Genomic DNA, 24,961 nt, shown 5'->3' with positions numbered 1-24,961 from the left:
GTACTAATTTTTTAGCAAGGACTAACTAGTTGGCAAGTTGAACATCTGGTTCATTTCCTCACCTACATATCAATCTGACTCCTCTTGCTATCATCTTCTTTAACCTCCATAGAGCCACCGTGTTGTTCCCATCATCACTTTTGTCAGACTGTCCTTGTGGCTTCAGAATCTCAGCTGCTAAAACTGTGGATCATTTTGTGGTAACCTTTCTGTTCACTCGTTCCTACAGAGGTGGCCTGCCGAGGGGAACGGGTCCGAGATTTCTACCAGAGACAGCAAGGCTACGCGGCGTGCCAAACCCAGGAGAAGGTCTCCCGTCTAGAGTGTCGGGGCAGCTGCCCGGGGGGAGCAGAAGGACAGGGCACCTGCTGCACCCCCCTCCGCAGCAAACGCAGGAAATACACCTTCCAGTGCACTGACGGCTCTTCGTTTGTCCAGGAAGTAGAGAAAGTGGTCAAGTGCGGCTGTACAAAGTGCTCCTCGTAAAAAATTTTAAAAAGAAAGAAAAAAAAAAGACAATACCCTCGGCAGATTTCCTCCTCTCCAGATATGTTCTGTGTTCCTGCCCGCCTTACTTGATCCTCGTCCCTCATTGTCCGAGATCCCGATTCTTCCTGCGAAAACCCTCCCCCCTCTACAGCCCCCCCACCCCACCCCTTTTACAGCCCCCTCCCCACCCCCCACCAATCCTGTTGTTTGTTTTTTTTAAAAACCCTGAAAAAAGTCAAAAAAAAAAACAAGAGAAACGTCTAAAAAAAAAAAAAGTTTCTTTTCCTGTCAGTGCTGGACTGATGATTGATGCTTCCTCGGTGGGGATGTTGAATTGTATTGTAAAGTACAAAAACAGACTTATTTTTTATTATGAAGTGGAGAAAAAGACAAAAAAAAAAACACAAGCGTTGACTTTTCCTTACATCTACTTCTTTTTGTTGGTCATGATGACTCCAATGGTGTGCCACACTGTCTCTTCCCTGGAGGACTGACCGGTCACTGACGGCCGACCGCTTCCCGTAGACTTCCTGCTTCCTGTATGTGAGTTGTGTGTTTTAGGAGTAACCTTAACTGGTAGTACCACAGACTCACCACTAGGAGGAGCTGCATTAAAGCATGGGAGAGGGCGGGCAGTGATAACCCCCTACAACACGAGAAACCACCACTGTAGTGTGCAGTCTCCCCTAACAGACCTCCTGAACCCTCCGAGACTGTGTGCACGATCCTACACACAGCTGTGCTCAAACTTGTGGTATTTTATACAGCTACTGAACAACACACACACACACAAACACACATGCACATACATACTGTATGCTCTCACCTGTAGAAGAGTTAAACATATTACCTGCCAGGTTAAATACACTACTCTCTGTTTATCTCCCCCCCAGTCAAGAATGACAAGTATTTATTGTATCATAAATACCTGTGCTTATTCTGTAGATCCCCCATGTATCAATCTGATTCTTTTAATATATATTAATTTATATTTGTCCTTATTTTTGTATTAAAAAGGCATAATCTGTCAGGATAGCTGAACTAACAAAATGGTGTCCTTTATTTTGGTTGAAGAGAAGTTGTTTTTTGATCACTGAAACTATTGTGCTTGCCAGAGACCTTAGTTACATTTTAATCTGCAAATGTGACGTGAAGACATTGTATATTTTTGTCGCGTTTCCTGAGAGTTTGTACTGTGCCATTACCAGAAGGTCTTTATATTAGAGTATAAATGTATAGATAATTTCCCTACCTATGTATTTCACACACAGATCTTGTGAGTAGCATTGACCCTAGAGGATGCTTAGAACTGTTTTTACCTTTTTAACAAATTTATGCTTTAAGAATACTGTGACTTTTTCTAAATGAAACTACTTTGTTAGCCCCTTGGTCTCCGATGTTAACATGTTGCTGCTAAGTTTTTGTACCGTAGACTTGGATCCTGATCTGTATGTTATATAGAACTTCCTGCTCCTACTGTACGGGGGGCACCTTGAGATAAATATGTCCCCCACCCCCACCCCACCTCCACACATGTGCATTGTGCTTTATATTCCCCCCTCCCCTTCTCCATCCCCAGACTAATGTCAGTTCCCTGACTGATGTTTGTTTATTAAACACAATATTTACCTCACTTCTCACCTTTGCCTTTTTTTGTCACACTAAGAGTCAAAGTCCAAAATGTTCCCCCGTGCTATACTGAAGAGAATGACTAATAAAGTTTTGAAACACAACAGTAACCTTCCATCATTCTTTAGGATAATTCAGAAAACTGTATTGTGTATAATATTTGTCTTTATCTTTACACTTTCCTCTTCTCAGAGTTTTAAACTATGTGGGTGGCATTTTTGTCCTCAACAGAAATGCTGATCCACATGGACTTGGACTTGTGAGCTATTTATGAGCACACATACTGTACACTGCAGGTACAAGACCGCCATTGTCCAGCCCTGCTACTGTATATTAAAGGGTAAGTCTGATATTCTATATTTTTCTAGCCTACCTGTTTGCAAAAAGATTGAAACCTACAATTAACTCGTTATACCAAGAAAGTACAGTCATATTATTGATATATTTAGTGTAAAGTGACAGTTGCATAAATCATGAAGTTAGCAGATATTTGAGAGATGTCTGGTCATATTCTGTATTTCTTATGGTCATTTCATCCCATGAAAAGAACAAAATATAGAATGAATTGATCCAATGAAAACGAGAGAGAAATCTCTGTAGCCAAGACCTGACATATAGTTTATTCATGTGCACCACCGTCCTACTAATTCTGCTAAAGACCTTCATCTCTTAGAGGCTACAGGTCCATTAAATGTGCATCTAGTCCCGAACAAATGCAATATTTGGACATGTTTGAGTTTACAGTTCCCAAAAGCCCCAGTGACCATAAACTACACTATACCCTACTGACTTGTTATTAAAAATTGACATTATTATTAGGGCCAAACATAGCCACAGACTGGGTAAGAAAGTTCAGAGTTCAGAAATGAAAATGGAGACATCCCTGTTTCCTTTTTTTACTACCATGTTTTATATTGTCTGTAGGCTAATAAAGAGCCCCCAAAATACACAGAAAAGAAATCCTTCTAACAACCTCAGTTACTTGTTTATGCAGTTCAATGACTCCACCTGCTGTTGTCTTTTTCAATTACAAACGTCACTTTTAGACCAAAACCAGGGGAATATTGGTGAAGCATGGTATTTGTTCAAAACCTAACATATGGAGCATTTTATGGTAAACAATATTACAGAGTGGCTTAAATTGATTTTGCATTTAAATAGTTTGCTTTTCTAGTTTAAACAATCACTCAAAAGGGCTTTAGCGTCCTAGCCACACTGAGTGTGACCAAGCTGACTTTGTAACTGGCTCACACGCTTTTGTGCCGATTAGTGGTTTTTGTGTGTTTTGCTGTGTAGGCTATTATTCACGTAGACGTGCCTTTTACGTAGGCTAGGCTGTAGGCTACGCACAAGGCCAAGGGGAAAACATTTCACATATTGATCCCGGAAGTTCGAATCTGCGAACATCTAACTTCACCAAACTCAGGGGAGATGTGGGCTAAAGCTAAAGTCTCACCAGCTGCTCAATGTCTGCACTTGGACTTGGATAATTTCCTTCTCTTCAAACAGTGAGTAACTTGATAGTTTTTACTATGTTACCTTTCTGTTTTACAAATTAGCCGCCGCCGCCTGTATGGCAATGTTAGTTAATTTACTGTTTACCAGAGGTGGGTCTCAAAGCAGGAAGGCCTCAAGTCAGGTCCTAAAGTCACATGTGGGCCTACATCACACTCTCTACCAAACTGCCACTCTAACAGAGTAGCTAATTGCATTTATTCAGTTCATACTAATACACTTTTCAAATATGAATAAATAATGATGAGAGCAGAAGCTTTTATAAACAAATCTATCCAACTTCTCTCAATAGCTATTTTTCTGTTTCTTCTATGCAAAAGGATGTCACTCAGCTGTCCTGTAGGCTACATGTAGGTGTGTCTGGTATGTGAGTGAGCGCGTCTGTTCACTCTGCAAAGCATTTTGTTGTATTTCGTTAACCAAGTCAAGGTCTCATTGATAGACAGCTGCAAGGCCGTAGTGGAGCCACTTTGGAGCCCACTTTTTTGTGGTGGAGAAAACTGAATAGATTTCTATCTTTGCTGAGTGATTAAAGGCCTCAGCAAATGTAGTGCCTGGCACTGAGAGTCACTAAAACATGTCAACAACGCCACCTCCTATTAAAAGGACAGGAGGAACCCTTGATTAGTAATAGATTTCTCTTTGTGTTGTGTGGCCCATACTTCCCCAGAACAGGAACAACTTACAAGAAGCGGGTACTGTATGAAAAATAATCTCTTTTTATTACAATCAGATCAATCTATGTTGAGGGCGCAATGTGGTATAGGAGTGAGGCAAAATAACAAACAAAATGTGGACGTCTCCTTATGCTCAGAAGGTCGGGTCTGCTGTGCCCACCAGCTGAAAGATGAAGCTGTGGAAGACAGAAAGAGGGGACAGCAAGTCTAGCACCGCAAACATGCACTACAAACTCTACATCTAAATCCTCCTGAGACCCAGGAAAAAAAAGTTTTTTGATTTTGATTTTTTTTTACATAAATTAAGTGTTGGGATGGTAAAGAACAAATTGCAAAGAAAAAAATCTGAAATTTTTATTTTATTTTAATTTTATAACCTGTGCACTGTAGTGTACAACAGGACTATATTGTTCTCAAACATGTAATATTTTGATGCTTATAATGTACATGGAAAGACTAGAATTATCATGTAAAATACAGTAATATATTATAAAAACTAATGTCAATTATAGGGTTTTCATTCTTTTTCATCAACTACACTATTTATCTTTGTGATTTCATCATTAGAGATGGTATTTCATTGACCATTCAGACGTTTTAGAGCAAAAGACAAACAGGTTGCATCTTATGCTATTTTGATTAATGCCTCAACAAAAGGCTTGTTGTCCATCCATGAACGGTTTTCATTGCTTAATCATTATTTAGAGTCAAGAACAAAATCAAGGTACCTGTTTTCTGGAGTATATTTCCATGGGCATTAATTTTGCACTGATTTAAAACCTCAAAACCCTATGTTTTGGTTTCGGCCCATAGAAACCAATGGTGCACCACGTCAGCTCTTTGTCTTGATCTCCCTCATCTGGCTCTTCCTCATCTGAACTTTTACACTCTCCTACAGGGTCATCATTTTACCATGGACTGTTATCCTCTGATAAATCAATTTCTGAATCCCCCTCAACTATTTAAGAATATAAGAATTTACTCAGCCTCTGTCAATGAGCTGTTCCCAAAGAAATGTGACGGAAACACAAGTACAGAGTCCCGATGTCCACTACAGTGTACATTAGTAAAATTAGCTTTTTTTCATATGAAAAGTAAACAATTCAGTTCTGAAAATTTACTTCAGTGTTGCTGAGATGCTTATTTATAATAAACAATCAACATATAGGACTCAAAATACTTAAAATTGTAAATTTCATGCTCACTTGTACTCTTTCCCATAAAATCTGCTTGTTGCGATGTCGGCCATTTTTAAAAGAGATGCACAGAAAGTTTGGAAGGTCACACCCCCCCACACAAGATATCATTGGAAAGGGCCAGTTGTCCTCTGTAGTGAACAACAGGACTTAATAAGGTGACATGTTTAGTATGAGAGAAATGGGTTTGAATATGATGTGCACTACAGTGTACAAAAATGCATTGCCGGGTCTCAGGAGGTTAAAGATATCATGCAGTGTCACTAGGCAATATATATACACACCACTACAATGTGTCACCCTGTACAGTCCCACCACAGAGGAGCAGTGTGTCGGTGCAGACCCGGCCTTGGACACTCAAGCTGCAGACAAAGAGGGGAGACAGAAAATCAAACTCTCAAATCACCATCCAGGAAAATAATACACATTTCGTAAACCATAAAAATAAATAGCCTCAAACCTACACCTATGCTTATGAGATCACATATTCAGGAACTAAACCAATAAATGAACACAAAAAAAAGAAATGTAATCATAGAAAACAGTGGCTGGGCTGGTCTTTGCCAGGTATGAATTCATACACCCTGGTTCACGTGGCAATTTTTCTGCCTGGGCAGAGGGCAGGTCCCAGTGTGTGAGACTCTCTTTAGCCACAGTCGCTCTGTCGTGGTCATGTCATCCCTCGATGTGAGGTCGTTCTTAGCCCTGAGGCACGGGAATTGTGAAATCCGGCTCTCTCTCGCTACGTGAGCGAGCTGCCCAACCGCCTCGCCAGAACAAAGAAAAAGGGCCCTCTGCCACTACCTGCTGAGATTTATCTCTTCCTGGTTTTGTGTGGTCACAGTCATGTGACATGCATCTTCTACCCTCCCACACGTATATGGCAATCCAATTAGATCAGAGGCAGCAGTGAGTAGAGGTTAGAGATGTGCACAAGTTTCTGCAGGAAGAACCTGTAGTACTCTCCAGCTACAACAGTCCACCTTATTATTATAATAATTTTCCACTCATTTATTGTGCTTTGAAGTGCTGTGATTATAAATAAATTGTTTGGTTTCTTTCGCTACTGAGAGTTTTTCATTCAATTATGTTATGTCTTAGAGCCCCTGGACAAATGGGCCGTAACAAATTTCAAATTATATATTTTGATATGCAGCATATTAAGTTCATGCACTGTATGTGAAATGTGCTATACAAAATTTACTGACCGTCATCAATATCAATAATCTTTTGATTTGCCTGTCAGTCTTGTTTTAATTTGAATCTACATAGTAAAACAGGCTTATTTTCAATTCTATTTTATTTTGCGCATAAGACATTTGAGTTTCCCAGAGGGGATGGATATTGTATCTGTCTGTTTATTTGGATGGAATCCATTTTCACTTGTGCTTTGTGTGTATGTCTTTGATTAATTCTTCATATACCAAGTTGGTTTCTTGGCATGGCTTCAAAGAACAAAATCCAATTTTTGGTCACCAAATTCCATTAGGCTACATTTCTCTCCCAACAGTCCTTAATTCATACTCGCATCCAGTACAGTACCTCTCAGTTTGTAGTGGTATAATGTTGCAGAATGAAAGCACTGAATAGACCCATTGTTGGAGACGGCGCAGTCGTCTATGTGGACAAATAAGTAGGCCTAACTGCAGTTGTAGGCCTTGGAAAAAATTAAATATGAAACACCCAAAACCGCATATGGTACCATAACAAACTATATTGTAATGTTTTGGAGGGAAAGTCAGACAGTGACGTAAGCCTATGGACATGTGTCATTATCATTGATCGATCCATGCTCTATAACATATAAACGGGAACATGAGAGGAATATTATAAAAGCAACTCATGTAAACACCTTAATCAGAATATTGTCGTATTTCTGAATTAGGTCAATAGTCTGATCACTGCCGTCCATGTGTTCATTGTCTCTCTTTATCTTATCTAGTCTGTAATATGTCCGTGACATTACTGAATTTGGCTACCACCAGCCTGATTTTTACCTGATCTGTTCTTTCCTTGAAGTTGATGATTAACTCTGGCTTTTTCTTGCCTTTTCACACATTTGTACATCTTTTCTGTTGTTTTAGAGTTTGTCGTATAGAAAACAACACATATGACTGATTTGTCTCAATTTGTCTTGAAAACCAAAAACATACACATCCTCAATCAGGTCCAATGTCTAAGTTCATTAGATAATACTTACATGGTTTAGATGTTGAGCAACTCATCTGGTGGCATCTCAGATGTTGTGCAAATGGTTGTTAAGGGCCTATATAAGTGAAATATTATTAAAAAATGCAAATGGTCCACATGCAATGCAGTCCTCTTGCAACTATCACATATTTATACATTCATAAATATGTGTAGCAGTGATTATGAATGTCCAATAAAGTAGACACCAGGTTTGAAGGGGTTAATGATTGTGTAACTGTTTTGTCTTATTTAGGGTTTAACTGTAACCTTTTTATGAACCTGCATTTCCCCCGACCCTACCAATCTCCATATTTCTCTCTTGAATTCTCGTGTATCCTCTGTCCTCTTTTATACTTCACACTCCGTCTAACACACACACACACACACACACAGACTCATACCCATGTGCTCACCCTCCCTCCCGCCTCTCCTTTTTGCCTTTCCCAGTCTTGTCTGGTTTGCTCATCTTATCTGACCTAATTCATTTTTCTGCCAGAAATAATTCAGATTCATTGACTTGAGTACACACACTCATAAATAAAACATAAAAACACAAAATGTTCCGTTTTCAGACATGGTCTGTCTATTCTTAACATAAAGGATTTCATCATTTATATAAGAGAACTAAATCTGTGTGAAATGTTCTTCATATATCTGCAGTAATGCTGAGACCGGGGACGTCTCCCTCTGGAGAACCAGGATTACTGCAGGAACCGCGGCAACAACCTGATCCCATGTCCCCACAGGGACCAGAGGGGATTAGGTCTTTCAGATGGAAAGACTTCACAAACTGGATCAAAGGAGAAAAGACAGTCTGTGTGAGGTAAAGCAAATCCATTAGCCAATATCTATGTGTATGACATAAAGAGGTAAGTCCACATCCGAACATGAGGATACTTTCGAGGATATGTGCTCTTTGGGCAACCTTTCTATTTGCTCAGCCAAGGTTTTGTCCCTAAAATCAGGGCTTTCAAAACTGTGTCTGGAGGAACCATCGTGTGCTTTGTAAACTTAAAAACTAATCTGATCAAGTGGTTTTCTTTTATCTACTAGCAACAACTGAAGTGCCTGACATGTTAATGTTATTTATTCTGCTCTCAGACGAATCTACACGAATGTTCAGTTCTGCTAAAGCTGTTGTTCAAATGTGTCTACAAGATAAAGAGGCTGAAGAAGAAGAAAATACATTATTCAGCCATACGTGTGAATGGGGTCCTGACTTTTATCTCTGTGGATTTGTCCTCACACAACTCATTATACGATCTGTGACGACGACACAACACTGTCCATGATTGTGTCTGTGTTTGATAGTTAGTAAGCTGATAACCGGTTCTTCTCTGGTCTTTCTGCTGGGAGTCCTCCTCTCTCTGTACATCTCTTACCTGTGCCCTCCAGGACTCATTTGAGGCCCATTAAAAGCAAACCCAGGTGAACACAACCACCCTGGGAGACATATTAATGCACTGAGCTCTTTTCGGACTACATGAGAATGAGATGAAAACAGAATAGTAAAAGGGCAGTCATTAGTCAGTCAGTATTAATTGAGGTAATCACTTTTTTAATTCCTCAGAGAAACGACCCTTGCACACTTCTCTCTGAACTGCGTTCCAGTCAGGCCTGTAATGACTTTTCTCACTCAGTAACCTACATGCAACTCCTGTAAATGGGAAACACACTTTAAAAAATTCATTTGACCTCTGTTTTATTAATCGTCTTTGGTATGGTGTCTATTCTTACATACAGATGGAGCCGCCTACAGCTGATGGATGTTCTATGTAGGTTACAAGCCCATTACGTCGTGGATACCATAAGGCCGCACACACGCTTCCCATCTGGAAACAATCAAACAGTATATAGCCTACGATTTCTGTGTCTTCACACTCCTGCATAATCAAGATGAGCACAAACATTTTATCACTGGTGCCTACAGATCATACATCAAGTGTTAACTATATTTAGTGAAAGGGAAGCAGTTTGACATTTTGGACATTTAATTATTTTTGCTTTCTAGCCAAGAGTTGGCACCAAAAAAAGCTTTCCTACTTAACATGTTATAGCTGTATCATTTAATTGGTTAAAAATCCCAAGTGAAAAAAATAATAATTTCTAGAGTCTGCTCTCTGTGGATTACTTAGTAAGTGCTCTCAATAGCTCTGCACCAAACCCTTGCAAAGCTAAAAATGATATGAGCTGAGTGGAAATTGTTACCCTTGGGCAGAACCATGATCTGTATTTCTCCTTTAGACAACATATTGACTTCTGTCAACTAATGCTGCAATTACGCTTCTCTAAACATAGCTATCTAGCATGGTTGTCAAGAGTCATATTAGTGACTTTCATTGGAGCCAACTCCCACACACACGCGCACACACACACACACACACACACACACACACACCCGCAGATCTACACATTAAACAAGGTGATTTCTTGATTGATGGTCAGGACGTAGGTTCAAAATTCAGATACAAGTTTCTGTTAAAAGTGCATGTTTGCCTACAGATGTAGTCTAGGCAACTTGACTCTTTTTATTAAAACAAATGATGTCCGATGTGTAACTCTCAACAAAAATGCAAATAAGTATATTTACCAAAAGTACAATTTCTTTCAATCTTAATTTACTGTAATCACAACCACTAAGAAAATATTTAGTGCTCAGGATGAGCTCTTAATTCTTGTTGACTCCATTAAGGCTTGTGGCTCCTTGAGGTTATAACACACGCGTTCATTTTTAACACTAACAAGGAAGTCTCATTAAACAACAACGAGCAGATGTTAATCAGTAGAGAGTTCATCACAGAGGATATGACGCCGCAAATCTGGTCTCCAGGCTTCAGTCATCAGCCTGGCTGCATAAACAATAATCACATCCTGTGTTTTTGTGGGTTGTCGCCATAAAAGCCTCTGTTCTCACTGGTCAGGGCATCTTTCACAGGAACAACCTTTACAAATTATTCATGTTTGTTTCTTTCAGGAGATAGAGAGGGGGAAACAGAGTGCACACTGCGTTCACCAAGATGCACAGCTGACGGGTGCTAATGTGAGTTACTTACATAATCCCATTTCTAGAGATTCAGAGAAATCCTGACCTCTGGTAGCTCTCTTTCCGTGATGGGGTGAGAGAGAGAGAGAGAGAGAGAGAGAGCAAAGCCAGTGATTTGGCTTTGAATGGCTAAACTGCATAACCATGTCCCTCGCTGGTAGATCCAAAGTTTAGTGTTTTCCATCTAGAAGTGAGTGAGATCATTTCACTTTCACGTTTGATGTTTAGCTTCATCTGAGAATTTGCCCAGAGTTACTTCAGCACTGTGAATTCAAGGTGTTTTATCATCCATGTACAACATCTAATCTAATCTAACACAGAGTGAGAAACATATACACCAGCTCCGGCTTGCTTGACCGCAGGCATCTGCCTCGCACCTTTGTCGTCATACTATGTGACTGCTTCTCACATACAGCAGCAATGAAGTTGCCTTTGACCATTTTGCTGAGGTTACAGATAACCAATTGTGAAAACTGTCCAACAAGCCTCCTCTCACTACAGTAGGGCCTCACTGTACCTATACATCTCATAGATCAATTGGCTTTATGCACAGTTCCACTACTTCCTAAAATAAGCCAGCTTGTTTATTTCCTGTTTTACATTATTGGACCAACTAATTAATCCAGGTGTGCCTGACCATTGTTGTGAGGTCAGACACACCTGGATTAATTAGTTGGTCCAATAATGTAAAACAGGAAATAAACGAGCTGGCTTATTTCAGGAAGTAGTGGAACTGTGCATAAAGTCCATTATATATATAAAAAAAGGAGAGGTAGTCCTCACTGAGTTCTTCAAACTACTACTATAAAATACATTTCATACAACACATTTTGAGCCAAAACACTTTGTGGGGTACAAACAAAAATGAGGCTATGAGTAGCTCAAAGATAAATAGGAAGGATAGCTCCACAGTTATCCAGACTTGTGGTTATGTTCATGTAAAAACATCCACAAGACAGAAAAGGACATGTTGTGTTTTCCATATGCACTGGGTGTAGGGTGCAGTTGTCACTTTCCCTTTTTTTTTTTAATGTTTTTTTGTTAGTCCCTGAACTTCACTGTTTCATGTGCTCCCTGTGCATCCCTGGGGTATTTGACCTGCTTCCTGACCTCTCCTATCCTAAAGGTGCGTCTCTCATATCGGTATCTGGCCCAGTCTGTCTGTGTCGTTGCTTTCTTCAGTGTCCATCACCTGCTCCGACGCTGTCGCTCTGTGGTAACACACAGTCACCGTGGTGTTGCCGCTGTCCTGGCTTCCCCTGGTGTTCGTGGCGCATGAGACGCCCAGCTTCGCGGTCAGCGGACTCTCCTGCCTCAGGTTCCCGGCCTCGTTGCTGGCCAGCGCCGTCTCCACCGCGGCGCTCACGGCGGCCCAGCAGCCCCGTCCGCTGCAGCGCAGCAAGCGCAGAAAGGCGTCTCTGAAATCCGCGTTAAACGCATAGATGACCGGGTTGAGAGATGAGTTGCTCCAGCCGATCCACACGAAGACGTCAAATGTTTTTTCACTGACGCAGTGGGGGCCTCGATGCGCCCCCGGGGCCCCTGGTCCGGGGCAGAAGGGCAGAGCGCAGTTCAGGATGAAGAATGGCAGCCAGCAGCAGACAAACACACCCATGATGATGCTGAGAGTTTTCAGGACTTTAGTCTCTTTCCTGATGGAGACTCTGAGCTCCCGGTGCGACTGGTTGGGGGGTTGAGAATCAGCATGGAGGGCGATGTGGGAGTGATAGGGGTTGGCACTCATTTCCGGGCACAGGTGAGGACATAGTTCAGGGTTCACATCTGATTGACAATTCTGCGCGTGCTCCGCCGCACGCTCCAGGGAGGATATCATCCGGATCTGCATCTGGGCTATCCTGTAGATGCGGGTGTATGTGACGATCATGATAGCCACGGGGATGTAGAAGCTGATGAGGGAGGAGGAGATGGCGTAAGTGCGGCTCAGGCTGGAGTCGCAGCTGCCGTCGATGCCCTGACCGTCAGGCGCCAAGTCTCCGGCTGTCGCGTCACCGATGTCCGCCCTGTGCCAGTTCAGCTGCACGGGGACGAAGGAGATGACCACGGACACCGTCCAGGTCGCTCCGATCATAACGGAAGCCACTTTCTTGTTCATGCTCCTCTCGTAGCGGAACGGGCTGGAGATGGCCCAGTATCTGTCCACGCTTATGACGCACAGGTTGAGGATGGAGGCCGTGGAGCACATGATGTCGCAGGCCAGCCAGGTTTTACAGAACCCGCCGAACGGCCAGAAACCGGCAACTTCGGCCACTGCTTTCCACGGCATCACGAGCACGGCGACCAGGAGATCCGACAGCGCCAGGGACACGATGAAGATGTTGGTAACTTTGGCGCGCAGGTGCCGGTAGCGATAAACGGCTGCGCACACGGTGAAGTTGCCAAAAAGCGTCCAAATGATCAGCAGCGCCAGGACACATCCCGTTAGGGCTCGGTGTGCCGGTAACTCCTCCTCGCTATCAGCCCCTACCAGTGCCAAGCCGGTGGTATTATTCATCGCCGGGTCCTGCGCTCGACAATAAGTCAAAGATAAAGGATGGGATTTTCATCCATTGCTGCTATTAACGCTGAAAACGAAAGGGGCGAAATAGTCGGAGCGTATTCACCGCGCGTCCTGGCTGCTCTGTACCACCGCTCTGAGCGCAGAGCAGATTTACTGGGGACCACATGCACCACCAGCTGCTACTCACGGCTGACAAGAGAGGCGCACGGGGCAGAGAGAAGTTTGCCATCTCAAGAGGCAAACGTGCTCAGCCGAGATCTCTGTGGTTATATAGTTTCATACTGCGTGTTTGTTTTATGTCCCCTCACTCATGTCAGTGCTTTTGTCCCATTTCTCCTAATTCCCATAAGAATAACGTGAATGGACTCGTTTAAAGTGAGAATGAGCTGAATCCTGGATCTTTCAGAACAAGCTGGTGCTTCACATTTTAGAACATAATTCAATGATTCAAACAAGAGAAAACAAATCTGCCTAATGCTGGGTCAGAGAGACAGGTGCAATAGCAAATAACAGCCCAGTCTCAATCAGAAACAGAGTTGGTGAATGTACAAGAGAGCTTTTAAGATTAAATAACAAATATGAAATCTGTTCTCCTGGTACGGTCTGGTACCCAGAGTCAAAATGAGGTGTGTCTCTGGGACGCATGGAGCGTGACTCTACCTTTTTTGGTTTTTATTGTGTCAGAGATGCAGGACACAGGGGCAGAAATTTGGAAAAACTGAATTATTAAATAAATAAAATTTTAAATAAGGGAGATTTTGTGCCTCGGAAAAGTCTCACAGTTGCTATCAGAACAATCTTGGAAATTCTACTCCAAATTTTGTGTAGGAGTTACAGTAATGGGGGGACAATGGGCAACTGGATGGGACCGGCTATACTCACAGGCTTATAGCAAACTGTGTAAGTCTCTTTTTTTGCTTTTTTTGAGCACATTGTGTGAAAGATGATAACTTTGTCTACAACTGTGGCAAAAATCATCAACTTCTTCTACTCAAGCTGATGATGTCCACTCCAGCCTGAACATGCTGTGCAATACACATACATTATAATCTCGAAGTTTCTCCAAAAACGATCATGATCATTGAAAAACGATTGATCAAAAATATAAAATCTATGGAAACGTGGAAAACCACATCAAGATTTGTGTCTACGTCTTTAATATGTAAGTTAATGCTGCTGTTGCATTATAATCTCATTGTTAATAATTTGTATCTCTAACGTTGCCATTTCCTAAACCATTTGTAGAGGAGGAGCTATTTTTAAATCATAGACCCATGCCTCTTTCTTGGGCATGTAATATAACTGATTAATGTGCATTTATATGTGCACAATTCATGTTGTCCAGTGTGATTTTTGTCGGAGGCCATAAGCTGCTTGTTCCATTGCTACTAAATCTATTACTTCTGCAACAGTTCATCAGGATTACTGCCAGAAACACTGATGTAGGAAGGCACGTGTGTTTGCTTTTGTCAAACAAGTGTACAGATAAACATGGCCAGACTCCATGTGTTTACAGGAAGAACAGGCCTGATGTTGGATTGATTTGTAACATTTTTTATTATTATTACATTATTGCGACACAAACCTCTTGAATTTGAATTGGCAAAAGTGTCCGGGGTCTTAATAATGTCACAGAGGCATTAACTACTTGTTAAGTTCAGTAAGTGTGCTTTGTGGTGTCTTGGATGCATTTCCTCCCTCTTCAGGCCGACTCGGTCTTCTTTTCCTCCTCACATTCATCTTCGTCAGTGACTCCCAGGAAACAGGTTTCGATCAGGGCTCTAACCACTGAATAGGGGTCGCAGTTGGCAGCGGGTCGTCTGTCCTCAAGGTACCCGCAGCCCATGTGGCTAACATGGCCAGGGATACGAACACTGACATTACGACAGGCCGTACCTGCAGAGAACTCATGGTAACTGGAGGTAGTGCTCTGACCCGCGAGGCGAACCAAGTTGTCAGTGCCGCCGTGTGGGTCGTAGACACGGAGGTGCTGCGAATGACGCTTGCTCAGTTTTGTAATGGCTTCTTCTATGTGCCTGTAACATCCCAGAGATTAACAAACAGCATATATTTATCTTCAGAACATTAAATATTGTGTGTATGTGTGTGAGTGAGTGAGAAAGACTAAACTTACTTCAGTCCCCCTTCGCTCCTCATCTCCTTGGTGCTAAAGTTGATGTGACAGCCTGATGTGTTACTGTTTCCCTTAATGGGTTGAACATCCAAGGAGGCAACAACCCCAAAGTCCTCACAGACTCGGTGCAGGATGTAGCGGGACATCCACAGATGATCCCCCATCTCAGCCCCCTCACACGGGCCGACCTGGAACTCCCACTGTCACAATCAGACAACAATCAACTGAGTGTAATTTGCATGGGACTTTAAGCTAGGGCTGGGCAATTAATCAAATTTTAATCATGATTTTGATTTTTCAATTTTGATTTCAGATTGTTGTTGTTTTTTATTTATTGATCTACCTGGCATTTATTAGTTTAGAGTAAAATATTCAAAACATGTTCACTGTAAGAGAAAGCTTGCAGTTTATCTCTTATTTATTTATTCATTTATTTACTTACTGTGTATTTATATAGTCGGTTTGCTGTTTTTGTTTTGTCCTCCTTGGTTTACTACTTACTAGAAGTATTATTGGCAAAACTTACATCTTAAGAAATTATGGATTTGATAAATAAATTTGATAAATTGTATTAGTTGTATTATTATTGAATAGCAGAACATTTCAAGGAAGCCGGATAAAAATTATTTTGGTTGAGTTAAGGAGAAGGGGTGGGAGTGGGACTATAAGTTTTTAACTTCAGCCCACTCATTTCAGACATGTGGGGCAAAAAAAAGTCTTTCTTTCATTCTGGTCTTTATTGCACCCCTCACAGTGTAGATACAGAAAGGAAATCACTGCACTACCAGTCTACACTACAGACACTTGAATCATAAAACGTATCATGAATTGCTAAATAGCAAAAATGCATATTGGAAATGTACACACACATACTGTACGTCGCTCACACACACAAACAGCATGTAAAATTGCTAAAATTGTTTAAAACCAGCCAGACCTGATCTTACCTGGGAGGCTAATTCTTCTGCATTGGTGCCACAGATTTTCGCACCAGCATAAAGGCAGGCTCTGTAGTGACTCATGCAAATGTCTCTTCCATACACTTTGTTAATGCCGACAGCATTGGACACTAGGAGCAAAACCCACACAAATGATTAATTGATGAGTAAACAGTTACACATAATAGGCAAAGTTACAATTTGAACCGTTACTGCCAATCTATCATATTTCATTTCAGACTATAAAGATGACTTCATAACACTTTCTATACACAATGTGTTTTTCTACTTCTAATATTTTTACCTCCTGTAGATGAAATTCCTTGGGGAGGCCAGCCAAAGGGCTTTCCATCCACATCAAAGAGCATGTACTCCTGCTCCATCCCAAACCAGGGCTCAAAGTGTTTCACCTTTTCCTCTACCTCGACACACTGTGAACGTCGATCCTTCCCTGTGTTCAAAAATCAAACAACAGGCACAAACACACAACATCAACCACATTTATGTTCTCATGTTCAAAGTGTAGCTGAAAAAAGTAATCGGCCCACTTACCAACGGGATTGTTCTTGTAGTCAAAGACTTCACACAGCACAAGCTTATTGGGGTCAAGAGTGAACGGATCTCGAAACATCCGGACCGGGACCAGCTTGACTTCGACAAATTTCTCAGTCCAGACAGTATTCCACTCTGGTATATCTGTCAGCAGAGACAAAATAGGCACCATATTTATAAGTTGTGCAAGATGTTCAAGCAGAAGTAAGCGGAATATTTGTGTTAATGTAAGTCTTAAATAGTTATATCTTCCGACGGGAATCACTTATATAGAGTGTTTGGTCTGAAACACGGGTCTGTCAGTCACTCTGCTCTGCTGTAAGCCGAGGAGAAAACTTTCCTTGTATCCTACAACCTTTATCCAATGAGGAGAGAGAACGGCATAAAGGGCTGTGTGTGCAGCCAAGGGATGCGCGTGAATGTGGTGACGTAGGGACGAGGACCAATAGATCCATGACGAGGGCGGGGACTGCTAATAGTGGAGTAGATAACAGAAAAATCATGCAAATTATGATACAAGCATGAAATTTGGTTTGGTTGTTCTCTAGGGCCTATTGATGAAATCTGTCCAATTGGACATGTGAAAATCCAAGATGGTGGCCAAATTAGCCCCCCGAAGTTCCTTTTTTTCATAGCAATGTGTGAAGTTGACTAATGTGAATGACATTAGTGATACATTGTATTGTATTTGTATATCATAGATGGCATTATTAATGGAAAAGGAGAAAAAAAGATTAAAGCAGAAGTAAGCGGAATGTTTGTGTTAATATAAATCTTAAACAGTTATATCTTCCGACGGCAATCACATACATACCTGTCAAGTTTTGGATTTGAAAATAAGGGAAATTTTCCCGGCACCCGCCGCGAACAGTGCTGCCACCCCAACCAAGCTCCAGTATCCCTTACATTTTAAGACAAGAAAGCTCAAATCACTGGCTTTATGCACAGCTGCACACTACTTCCTGATCTTCAGCCAGCCCATCTGCCATTATTGGACAAACTGATTAATCCAGGTGTGCCTGACCTCAATAGTCACTCACAACAACAATAATGTTTTTTTTGTTTTTTTTTCTAACACATAAATGAGGCATTCTGGTGTACTCTGAGGAGAAACAGAGGGAAAAGACAACATTGCTTCAGTTTTTTCTTCTTCTTTTAAAGCAGATTCAGTACTGACTGAGGTTCCTATCATTGTAACTGCAAGAATGGCTTAAGTGTATTAAAGTGAACTCAGAACTGGTTTAGTGTGGAGCTGTGGCTGGTGGGCAAAAACAAAACTCATTTTTAAAAATCTTTTGGCCCATGAAGCTCTTTCAGGCCACACTGTCTTCTTCCACAACTTCTGCCCTATTCTCATCTGTATTTTGATAGCTGGAGCTACTGTCAGATATCTACAGAAGGCCCACACATGCTTCAGCTTTATACTGCTGAATAATTTGAGCAGATATGTCCAGGGATTTTCAGCCTTCTATGATTATAGAATTACCCTGTCTTTTACAGCAGGTAGGCTACAGACACAGACACACACACCTGTTACTCTGCTGTCCCTCTCTGTTGCTCTCTGGACTGGGCTGCCTAGCTGTTCTTTTGGGTTAAGTGAGCATGGACGACACAACTCGACTGGTGTGGACCATGGGGTGTGGACGCGCTGGTTCGAGCCGCGCGAAAATACAAGTCTTTTTTTTTTTTTTTTTTTCAACAACCGCGGGTCGGCCCGTCAGGCTTGATGAGCAGGACCTCAGTCAGTGCCGCGGTGATGTAGGCTTTTGGGCTGTGTGCTCGCACATAGTGACGACGAGCACGCGCATCGTCGCTAACCAAGATAGGATTAATAGAGAGTTGGCCACTCTGAGGTAAAACCCAAAACCCAAATGAAATAGCAGCGTCCAGTCCGGGGTGCCGCCGGGACTGGCCCGGGGTATTATTATTTTTTAATAACGCGGGTTAAAATACGGGAGATTTACGGGAAAATACTAATACGGGAGGACGGCGGGAAAGAGGGGTAAAATACGGGACTTTCCCGGCCAAAACGGGATACTTGACAGGTATGATCACATATATAGAGTGTTTGGTCTGAAACACGGGTCTGTCAGTCACTCTGCTCTGCTGTAAGCCGAGGAGAAAACATTCCTTGTATCCTACAACCTTTATCCAATGAGGAGAGAGAACGGCATAAAGGGGCGGTCCTCTCTGTGTGTGCAGCCAAGGGATGCGCGTGAATGTGGTGACATAGGGACGAGGGCGGGGACTGCTAACTTCATCTGCTGACAAGAAGTTAGCCAAAACGACCGGATCGCTTACTTCTGCTTTAATGTATAACTTTACTGGAAAAGTAACGAAAAAGGACACCAATAGGCTAATAGGCTGTGTAACTTCACACTAAACACAAAAGTCCCTCAAGCTGCTACTGGTCACATATGCAGCTGCAGAGTGCTGGGCAAGGAAGCCCTGATTTGAAGCTATTGAACAATGTTTGATTAATTAAACATAAACTGGTCTTTCCTGTATGTTAGGCTACAAGCCTGTTTCTCAGCATAGCCTACCTACTGACTATCATGCAGAGGTGGGAGAAAGTCCCTATGTTGCAAGTCCAAGTAGAGTCTCAAGTCTTTGCTCTCAAGTCTCGAGTAGAGTCTCAAGTCTTTGCTCTCAAGTCCCAAGTCAAGTCCAAGTCCTAAGATTTTTGTTTCGAGTCCCAACCAAGTCCTAAGATTTTTTTTCAAGTCCCAACCAAGTCCTAAGATTTTTTTTCAAGTCCCAACCAAGTCCTAAGATTTTTGTTTCGAGTCCCAAACAAATCGATTATAATTAATGATACGTAAAGATCATGACCACGCCTCAATTGTTAAGTTGTTTATATTTTATTGTTAATGTTCTGCCACTTATTCATCTGTTCATTTTTATTAATATTCTATTGTGATATGCTTTGTCAATATAAGCACTGCCTTCTCATGCCAATAAAGCTATTTAAAATTGACGTACAGTAACACGCCAGAAATCTCGTGATCAAACGTGATCTGACGTAGTCTGTTGATGGTAGCCATGGTGCATGGATGTATTATATAGATCCATGCCATGGAGCCGTTAGCCACACTGGTTTGTTATGTTACGTGTGCTGCAGTCAGCTCGCTTCTTTATTGGTTACATAAAGAAGCAGAGACGGTGACTCAGGATTGTCGGGTTCCCCCACACACAAGCCGATTTTTGATCCCAACGGTCACGATTGTTGGGACCAACAATTGTAAATACTGAACATGTTTAATATTTACGATTGTCGCCGCCGACCGTTTTACGAGCCGATTGTTCGGAGAATTTAAATCTTAAAACACCACACACCACAGGAGAATCTCATAAAATAATCTCAAGAGCCTAAGATAATCGGGCGATTTTTGTCTTTCGTCAGAAGGGGGAAAATCGGGGCAAAATCAGCCAGATTATCTTTATGTGTGGTAGGCATTAGTGTGTTGGCATTAATTATACAGCCAAGACTGACAACAGGACTGGGTTCTATAGGAATGTCTCTGCAGTATAACATTGATGTTAGGGATGCACCGATCCACATTTTTTCACTTCCGATCCGATCCCGATACAAGAATTTGGATATCTGCCGATACCGATACTATTCCGATACCAGACCACAAACAGCACAACTGGATCTCAAGTGGGCCAGAGCAGTAGAATAATAGTGATAAGGTATAAATAAAAAGAAGAACTTTTCCCTTTGTATTATAAGATGTTTAGTTAATGAACTATTCTTTTACAAAACATATTATGAACAATCTGAAATTTCTTCATAAAAATACATGCAATTTCAACAATAATATGCCTCTTCTGTCTTCTATGTAATTTTCACACTTGGCAAATTCATTCTGAGGGCGAGATTGGACTCCCTGCTGGACCAGTTTTGGCCCGCGTGCCGCACGTTTGACAACCCTGGTCTACAATCTGAAAAATTATGAGAAAATTTTGAAAAAAGCACCCCACACACAGACACACACACACCCTCCCCCCCCCAAGCTCGTATGGCCCTCGGAGCCTCCTAACGACACACCCCCTTCAGCAACAAGCCTGCCTGCAGAAACCAAACACGGCTTTGAATGCGGAGTAACAGTGTCGGATTCACAATGCAGCGGTCGCTCTGCACACAGCACACCCTCCGCGAGCTTTAGAACGGAACACACCGGCCTGACCGTCGGGGCGCCGCCGTCATTAGCGGTAGCTGGTACACGGTGGTGCCCCACTTTCAGCAAGGCTTTGCCAGAAAGTGACTGCCCCTGTTACAAAGGGATGCAAAGGGTGATATTTTCCAAATTCACTGTACATGCACCTAGGACCCTCTAGCATTACTCCAGAGATTTTTGTGAACATTGCTCTTTGCATTCCTGAAATACAGGGGGCAGTCACTTTCTGGCAAGGCTTTGCCAGAAAGTGACTGCCCCTGTTACAAAGGGATGCAAAGGGTGACATTTACCAAATTCACTGTACATGCCCCTAGGGAACCTCTAGCATTACTCCAGAGATTTTTGTGAACATTGCTCTTTGCATCCCTTTGTAACAGGGGGCAGTCACTTTCTGGCAAAGCCTTGCCAGAAAGTGCCTTGCCAGAAAGTGACCGCTCCATCGGAGGCGGTCTTTCGCTGTGGAGAGACAAGTACCACCCATGGATGTGTTGGTACCACCCCGATAGGCGTTCCCGCTGGGGGTCAGTCGTTTTCTGGCAGGCAGTCCTTTTCTGGCACAACACCGGTGCTTGGGCTGCCGCGGTCTTGTTCCTTTCATTAGGGAGCAACAACACGGGAGAGGTGTTGCGGGGGGCGCGCACTCTGAACTACGGGAGCCCAGCAGGGAGCGTTGGTAGTGGATGTTGAAGAGAAAATTGTTTTTCTTAAAATAAATCGATGTAAAGTACAAATTCTAATTAATCGATTTATCGCCCAGCCCTACATTGCTGTCTTGCTTTGCGGTGTTTCGAGCATGAAATATTTACAAACAGCGGACATGTGTGCTGCTCAATGCTACCCGGCTGCTGCTGCTAGTGGCTCAGCAGGCTGCAAACAGCGGAATGTATTTCCTGAACGGGGGTGTGTCTCATCGGCCTCACTGACACCAGGCACACGCCTCCTTCAGGAAATCCGTTCCACACTTTTGCAGCCACCTAGCAGAGTAGCCAACAGGAGTAACTTTTGGAATCATTTCAGCAGACAACCATGAAAGCACATGTGTTTCAGGGATCGGAAATTTGCGCAGGTGGGATCGGAATTTTCCGATCCATTAATTACACTCGTATCGGTACCCGATACCGATACTGGATCGGATCTGCCCCATCCCTAATTGATGTGACACTTTTTAAATTATTTTAATATTTGTGCTTGCTGCTTGTGACTTGACTTGAATTCAAGTCTTTGCTCTCAAGTCCAAGTAGAGTCTCAAGTCTTTGGCATCAAGTCCCAAGCTAGTCCAAGTCTTTTTTTGATTTGATCAAGCAAGTCTTAAAGCAGATAACAGCGGCACGGCCGTTTCGGCTAATGCTGTGTTCAAGGCAGGCTTTTGAAACCGTAAGTTACAGCTTCAAGTCACAACTACGACTTGGTAGCGTTCCAGGTAACCCGTAGCTCGTGTTTTTACCGTCCTGTTGTCTGTGAAAGTTCCCTATAACGGCCACTCGTAACTTCCGACCCGTGAACTCGTACCAGATCGAACTGGTATGACTTCACAGGAAGGAAAAACACAAAGTACGAGTTTCCTTGAACGCACCATGAGTTAGCAGCCCCCGCCCTTGTCAGGCATCAATTGGTCCTCGTGCTACGTCACCACATTCACGCGCATCCCTTGGCTGCACACACAGCCCTTCATGCCGTTCTCTCCCCTCATTGGATAACACTTGTATCCCACAAGGAAAATTTTCTCCTCGGGTTACAGCAGAGCAGAGTGACGGAGAGACTCGTGTTTAGGCTGAAATACTTCATGTAAGTGATTGCTGACGGAAAATAGGACTATTTAGGACTTATATTAACAAAAACATTCCACTGATATCTGCTTTAAGTCATCAAAATCGGGACTTGACCCAAGTCAAGTCTCAAGTCTCTAGTCCAAGTCCACACCTCTGCTATCATGACAACAAAGCACTGACAAATAAGACTGATGTGAACATTCATATCGAACTCTGTAACACACTCATGACATGCAGACCTGACGCGGTGTGGCACACCTGTCGCTCAGCAGCATACCTGACTGACGCTCTTATTTTTTTAATTGGGATAGTTCCACATGAGCCAAAGTAGTGCTACATTCAGCCGAGCCTGAGACCAACATACAATACGTAACACTCGGTAGTACGTTTTTACATGACACTTAAGAAAATGTAAACGCATTAGTCCAACTAATATTGGAGTTCTCCAACTCTGATTCAGACGCCCAGATAATGCGATTGGAATTGGACTTTCTCCGACATGTATAAAGCCCTTAATCAGAGTTTACTGGACATCGCATATGCTCATTCTCCACACACCCCACACTGGTGTAAAGCCCTCGTTACACTTGCTGTAAACTACACGTACGCGAGCGCATCATGGCTGCCACGCGTATCCTGCGTCCGTCGGCTGCGACCGAACGCACATATCGACGCAAGGTGACGCGACGCAGGATACGCGTGGCAGCCCACGTTCGCATAGTTTACAGCAAGTATATCACGGCCTTAAGACCCCGGAATAGAAACATCCAAGAAAGACGGTGGCAGAAGGTATTGTTGTAGCATTACACCGTTCTTGTCTGCCCCTGGAAATCACCATGACCTTGAGTGTGCACCTGTAACCCATTATCTCTTGTTTATGACAGCTTAAACTACACAAATATTTTATCTACCACTTCATTGTAAACAAATGCACATGACCAGGTGGAGGGTTAGGACAACAGTGGAAAAGTTACTGGACTTGCATAGTTCTTCTTTAACATTACTGTACAAACTACACAGACCACAAAGGGAAATTATACTCATTAGTTCTTAAATCATACCTTCGATTCCAGCTGGCTGATTGTTCAGAGTCCTGGTTTTAGTTTTCAGATTTTCTTTAGCTTCATCAACCCACACATACGTGACCTGGCACTCTGTGCCACTGGCCAGAGACATATAGTGGTTCTTCACAATCTTCTGAAGACCGAGTCTCTCGGAGACAGCAGACATGATGATCTTCTTCCAAGCACAGCACTCTTTTACTTTGATGCTGCTTCGGTTCCTCTAACTTATAAGCATTTCAAACCTGTTCAGCACTGTCATTATTCTAATTGCTGTAGCATGCAGTCACCTAAGAGGCTTGGTCTGTCCCCTCAGTCAGGTTTAACCAGCCTGCTGATCAATTGTGTGACAACTAAAAATGTTTTGCTACTATACCATTACTCTTGAACTTTTTCATTCTCTTTGTTTTGACAATGACACATCAAACAACTGATATGCTATACTGTAGAAAACTAGGTGCTTCATGTTCTTGATATCACGGAAAATCAAATTATCCCTTTGTTTGGATTACAGCAGGCCTCACTCATTGAAACTGCCACGCCTGAAAACAAGCCTACCTATATACAGCTGTTTGAGGCTTTTGCATTCTTTCTTGTCCCGCCCCCTTTTTTCTCATTTCAACCCAACCAGTCCATTACAGTATGTCAGGGTTTATGAGGTTCTGAACTTATTCTGTAAGGTGCTTTAAGTGATTTTATATCTTCTAAATTGAACTGCAGTGATGTGATGTCTCCCTCAGGAGTTGGTTTAAGCCAAAACCAATAGACAATAACTGAGAGTGAGTGCTGGATTTACACATGCCTTCATGTGTTAAATAGGTGATGGATGGGTGTTTCAGCAACTATATAATGTTGGTTTCAACTTCAGCACTTAAGGACTATATGATACTGGGTGTGTTTCTGTTTACTAACCTGTAACAAATGCAGCCTGTCAGCACCTCTACAGATCTTGTTAAATCTTGTTTTGTAATATGCACATACGTTACTTCCTATAGAGTCTAAAGACAAGCACTAGCACTGGAGACACCTGCCCTTTAGACAGAACTGAGCCTGCTGTACCTCTGATCCC

The 24,961-nt window shown here is 42.5% G+C and overlaps 3 protein-coding genes across 11 annotated transcripts in view; 1 reads left to right on the top strand and 2 right to left on the bottom strand.

Moving 5' to 3' along the window:
- slit2 (slit homolog 2 (Drosophila)) overlaps window positions 1-896 on the top strand; it is an 89,506-nt gene extending 88,610 nt beyond the window's left edge. For 8 of the 9 annotated variants that reach the window (XM_085777863.1, XM_085777896.1, XM_085777857.1 and 5 more), the window contains one exon: window positions 230-896. In XM_085777863.1, coding sequence (XP_085633989.1) covers window positions 230-486 — 257 coding nt within the window. In that variant the 3' untranslated portion in view covers window positions 487-896. The remainder of the gene's footprint in view (window positions 1-229) is intronic. The other variant, XM_085777876.1, reaches the window with a different exon arrangement.
- A 10,962-nt stretch (window positions 897-11,858) lies between these two features.
- On the bottom strand, window positions 11,859-13,357 carry LOC146991734 (D(1) dopamine receptor-like). The gene has a single exon (XM_085791849.1). It carries the CDS (start codon window positions 13,249-13,251, stop codon window positions 11,875-11,877), a length of 1,377 nt encoding a protein of 458 aa, XP_085647975.1. The 5' UTR covers window positions 13,252-13,357; the 3' UTR covers window positions 11,859-11,874.
- Window positions 13,358-14,959: 1,602 nt separating this feature from the next.
- Window positions 14,960-24,063, bottom strand: LOC146991733 (glutamine synthetase-like). The gene is made up of 6 exons (XM_085777839.1): window positions 23,893-24,063; window positions 16,882-17,025; window positions 16,634-16,780; window positions 16,339-16,460; window positions 15,392-15,591; window positions 14,960-15,293 (listed from the first exon to the last, which is right to left on the bottom strand). The coding sequence occupies exons 1-6, from the start codon at window positions 24,059-24,061 to the stop codon at window positions 14,960-14,962; spliced, it is 1,116 nt and encodes a 371-aa protein (XP_085633965.1). The 5' UTR covers window positions 24,062-24,063.
- Between the last annotated feature and the right edge of the window lie 898 nt (window positions 24,064-24,961).

The sequence above is a fragment of the Trachurus japonicus genome, chromosome 1, assembly GCF_045865225.1.
Source record: "Trachurus japonicus isolate A0001 chromosome 1, Traja_1.0".
Taxonomy (NCBI): domain Eukaryota; kingdom Metazoa; phylum Chordata; class Actinopteri; order Carangiformes; family Carangidae; genus Trachurus; species Trachurus japonicus.
The sequence above is the reverse complement of the archived record's forward strand: the minus strand, read 5'-3'. Positions and strand labels throughout refer to the sequence as shown.

Coding starts and splice junctions, on each gene's coding strand:
- LOC146991734 (XM_085791849.1), bottom strand. CDS start 13,251: ATGAATAATACCACCGGCTTGGCACTGGTAGGGGCTGATAGCGAGGAG.
- LOC146991733 (XM_085777839.1), bottom strand. CDS start 24,061: ATGTCTGCTGTCTCCGAGAGACTCGGTCTTCAGAAGATTGTGAAGAAC. Junction 15,592..16,338: donor CAGAAGAATTAGCCTCCCAG/GTAAGATCAGGT, acceptor TGATTGTGACAG/TGGGAGTTCCAGGTCGGCCC. Junction 15,294..15,391: donor AGGAGCGAAGGGGGACTGAA/GTAAGTTTAGTC, acceptor GGGATGTTACAG/GCACATAGAAGAAGCCATTA.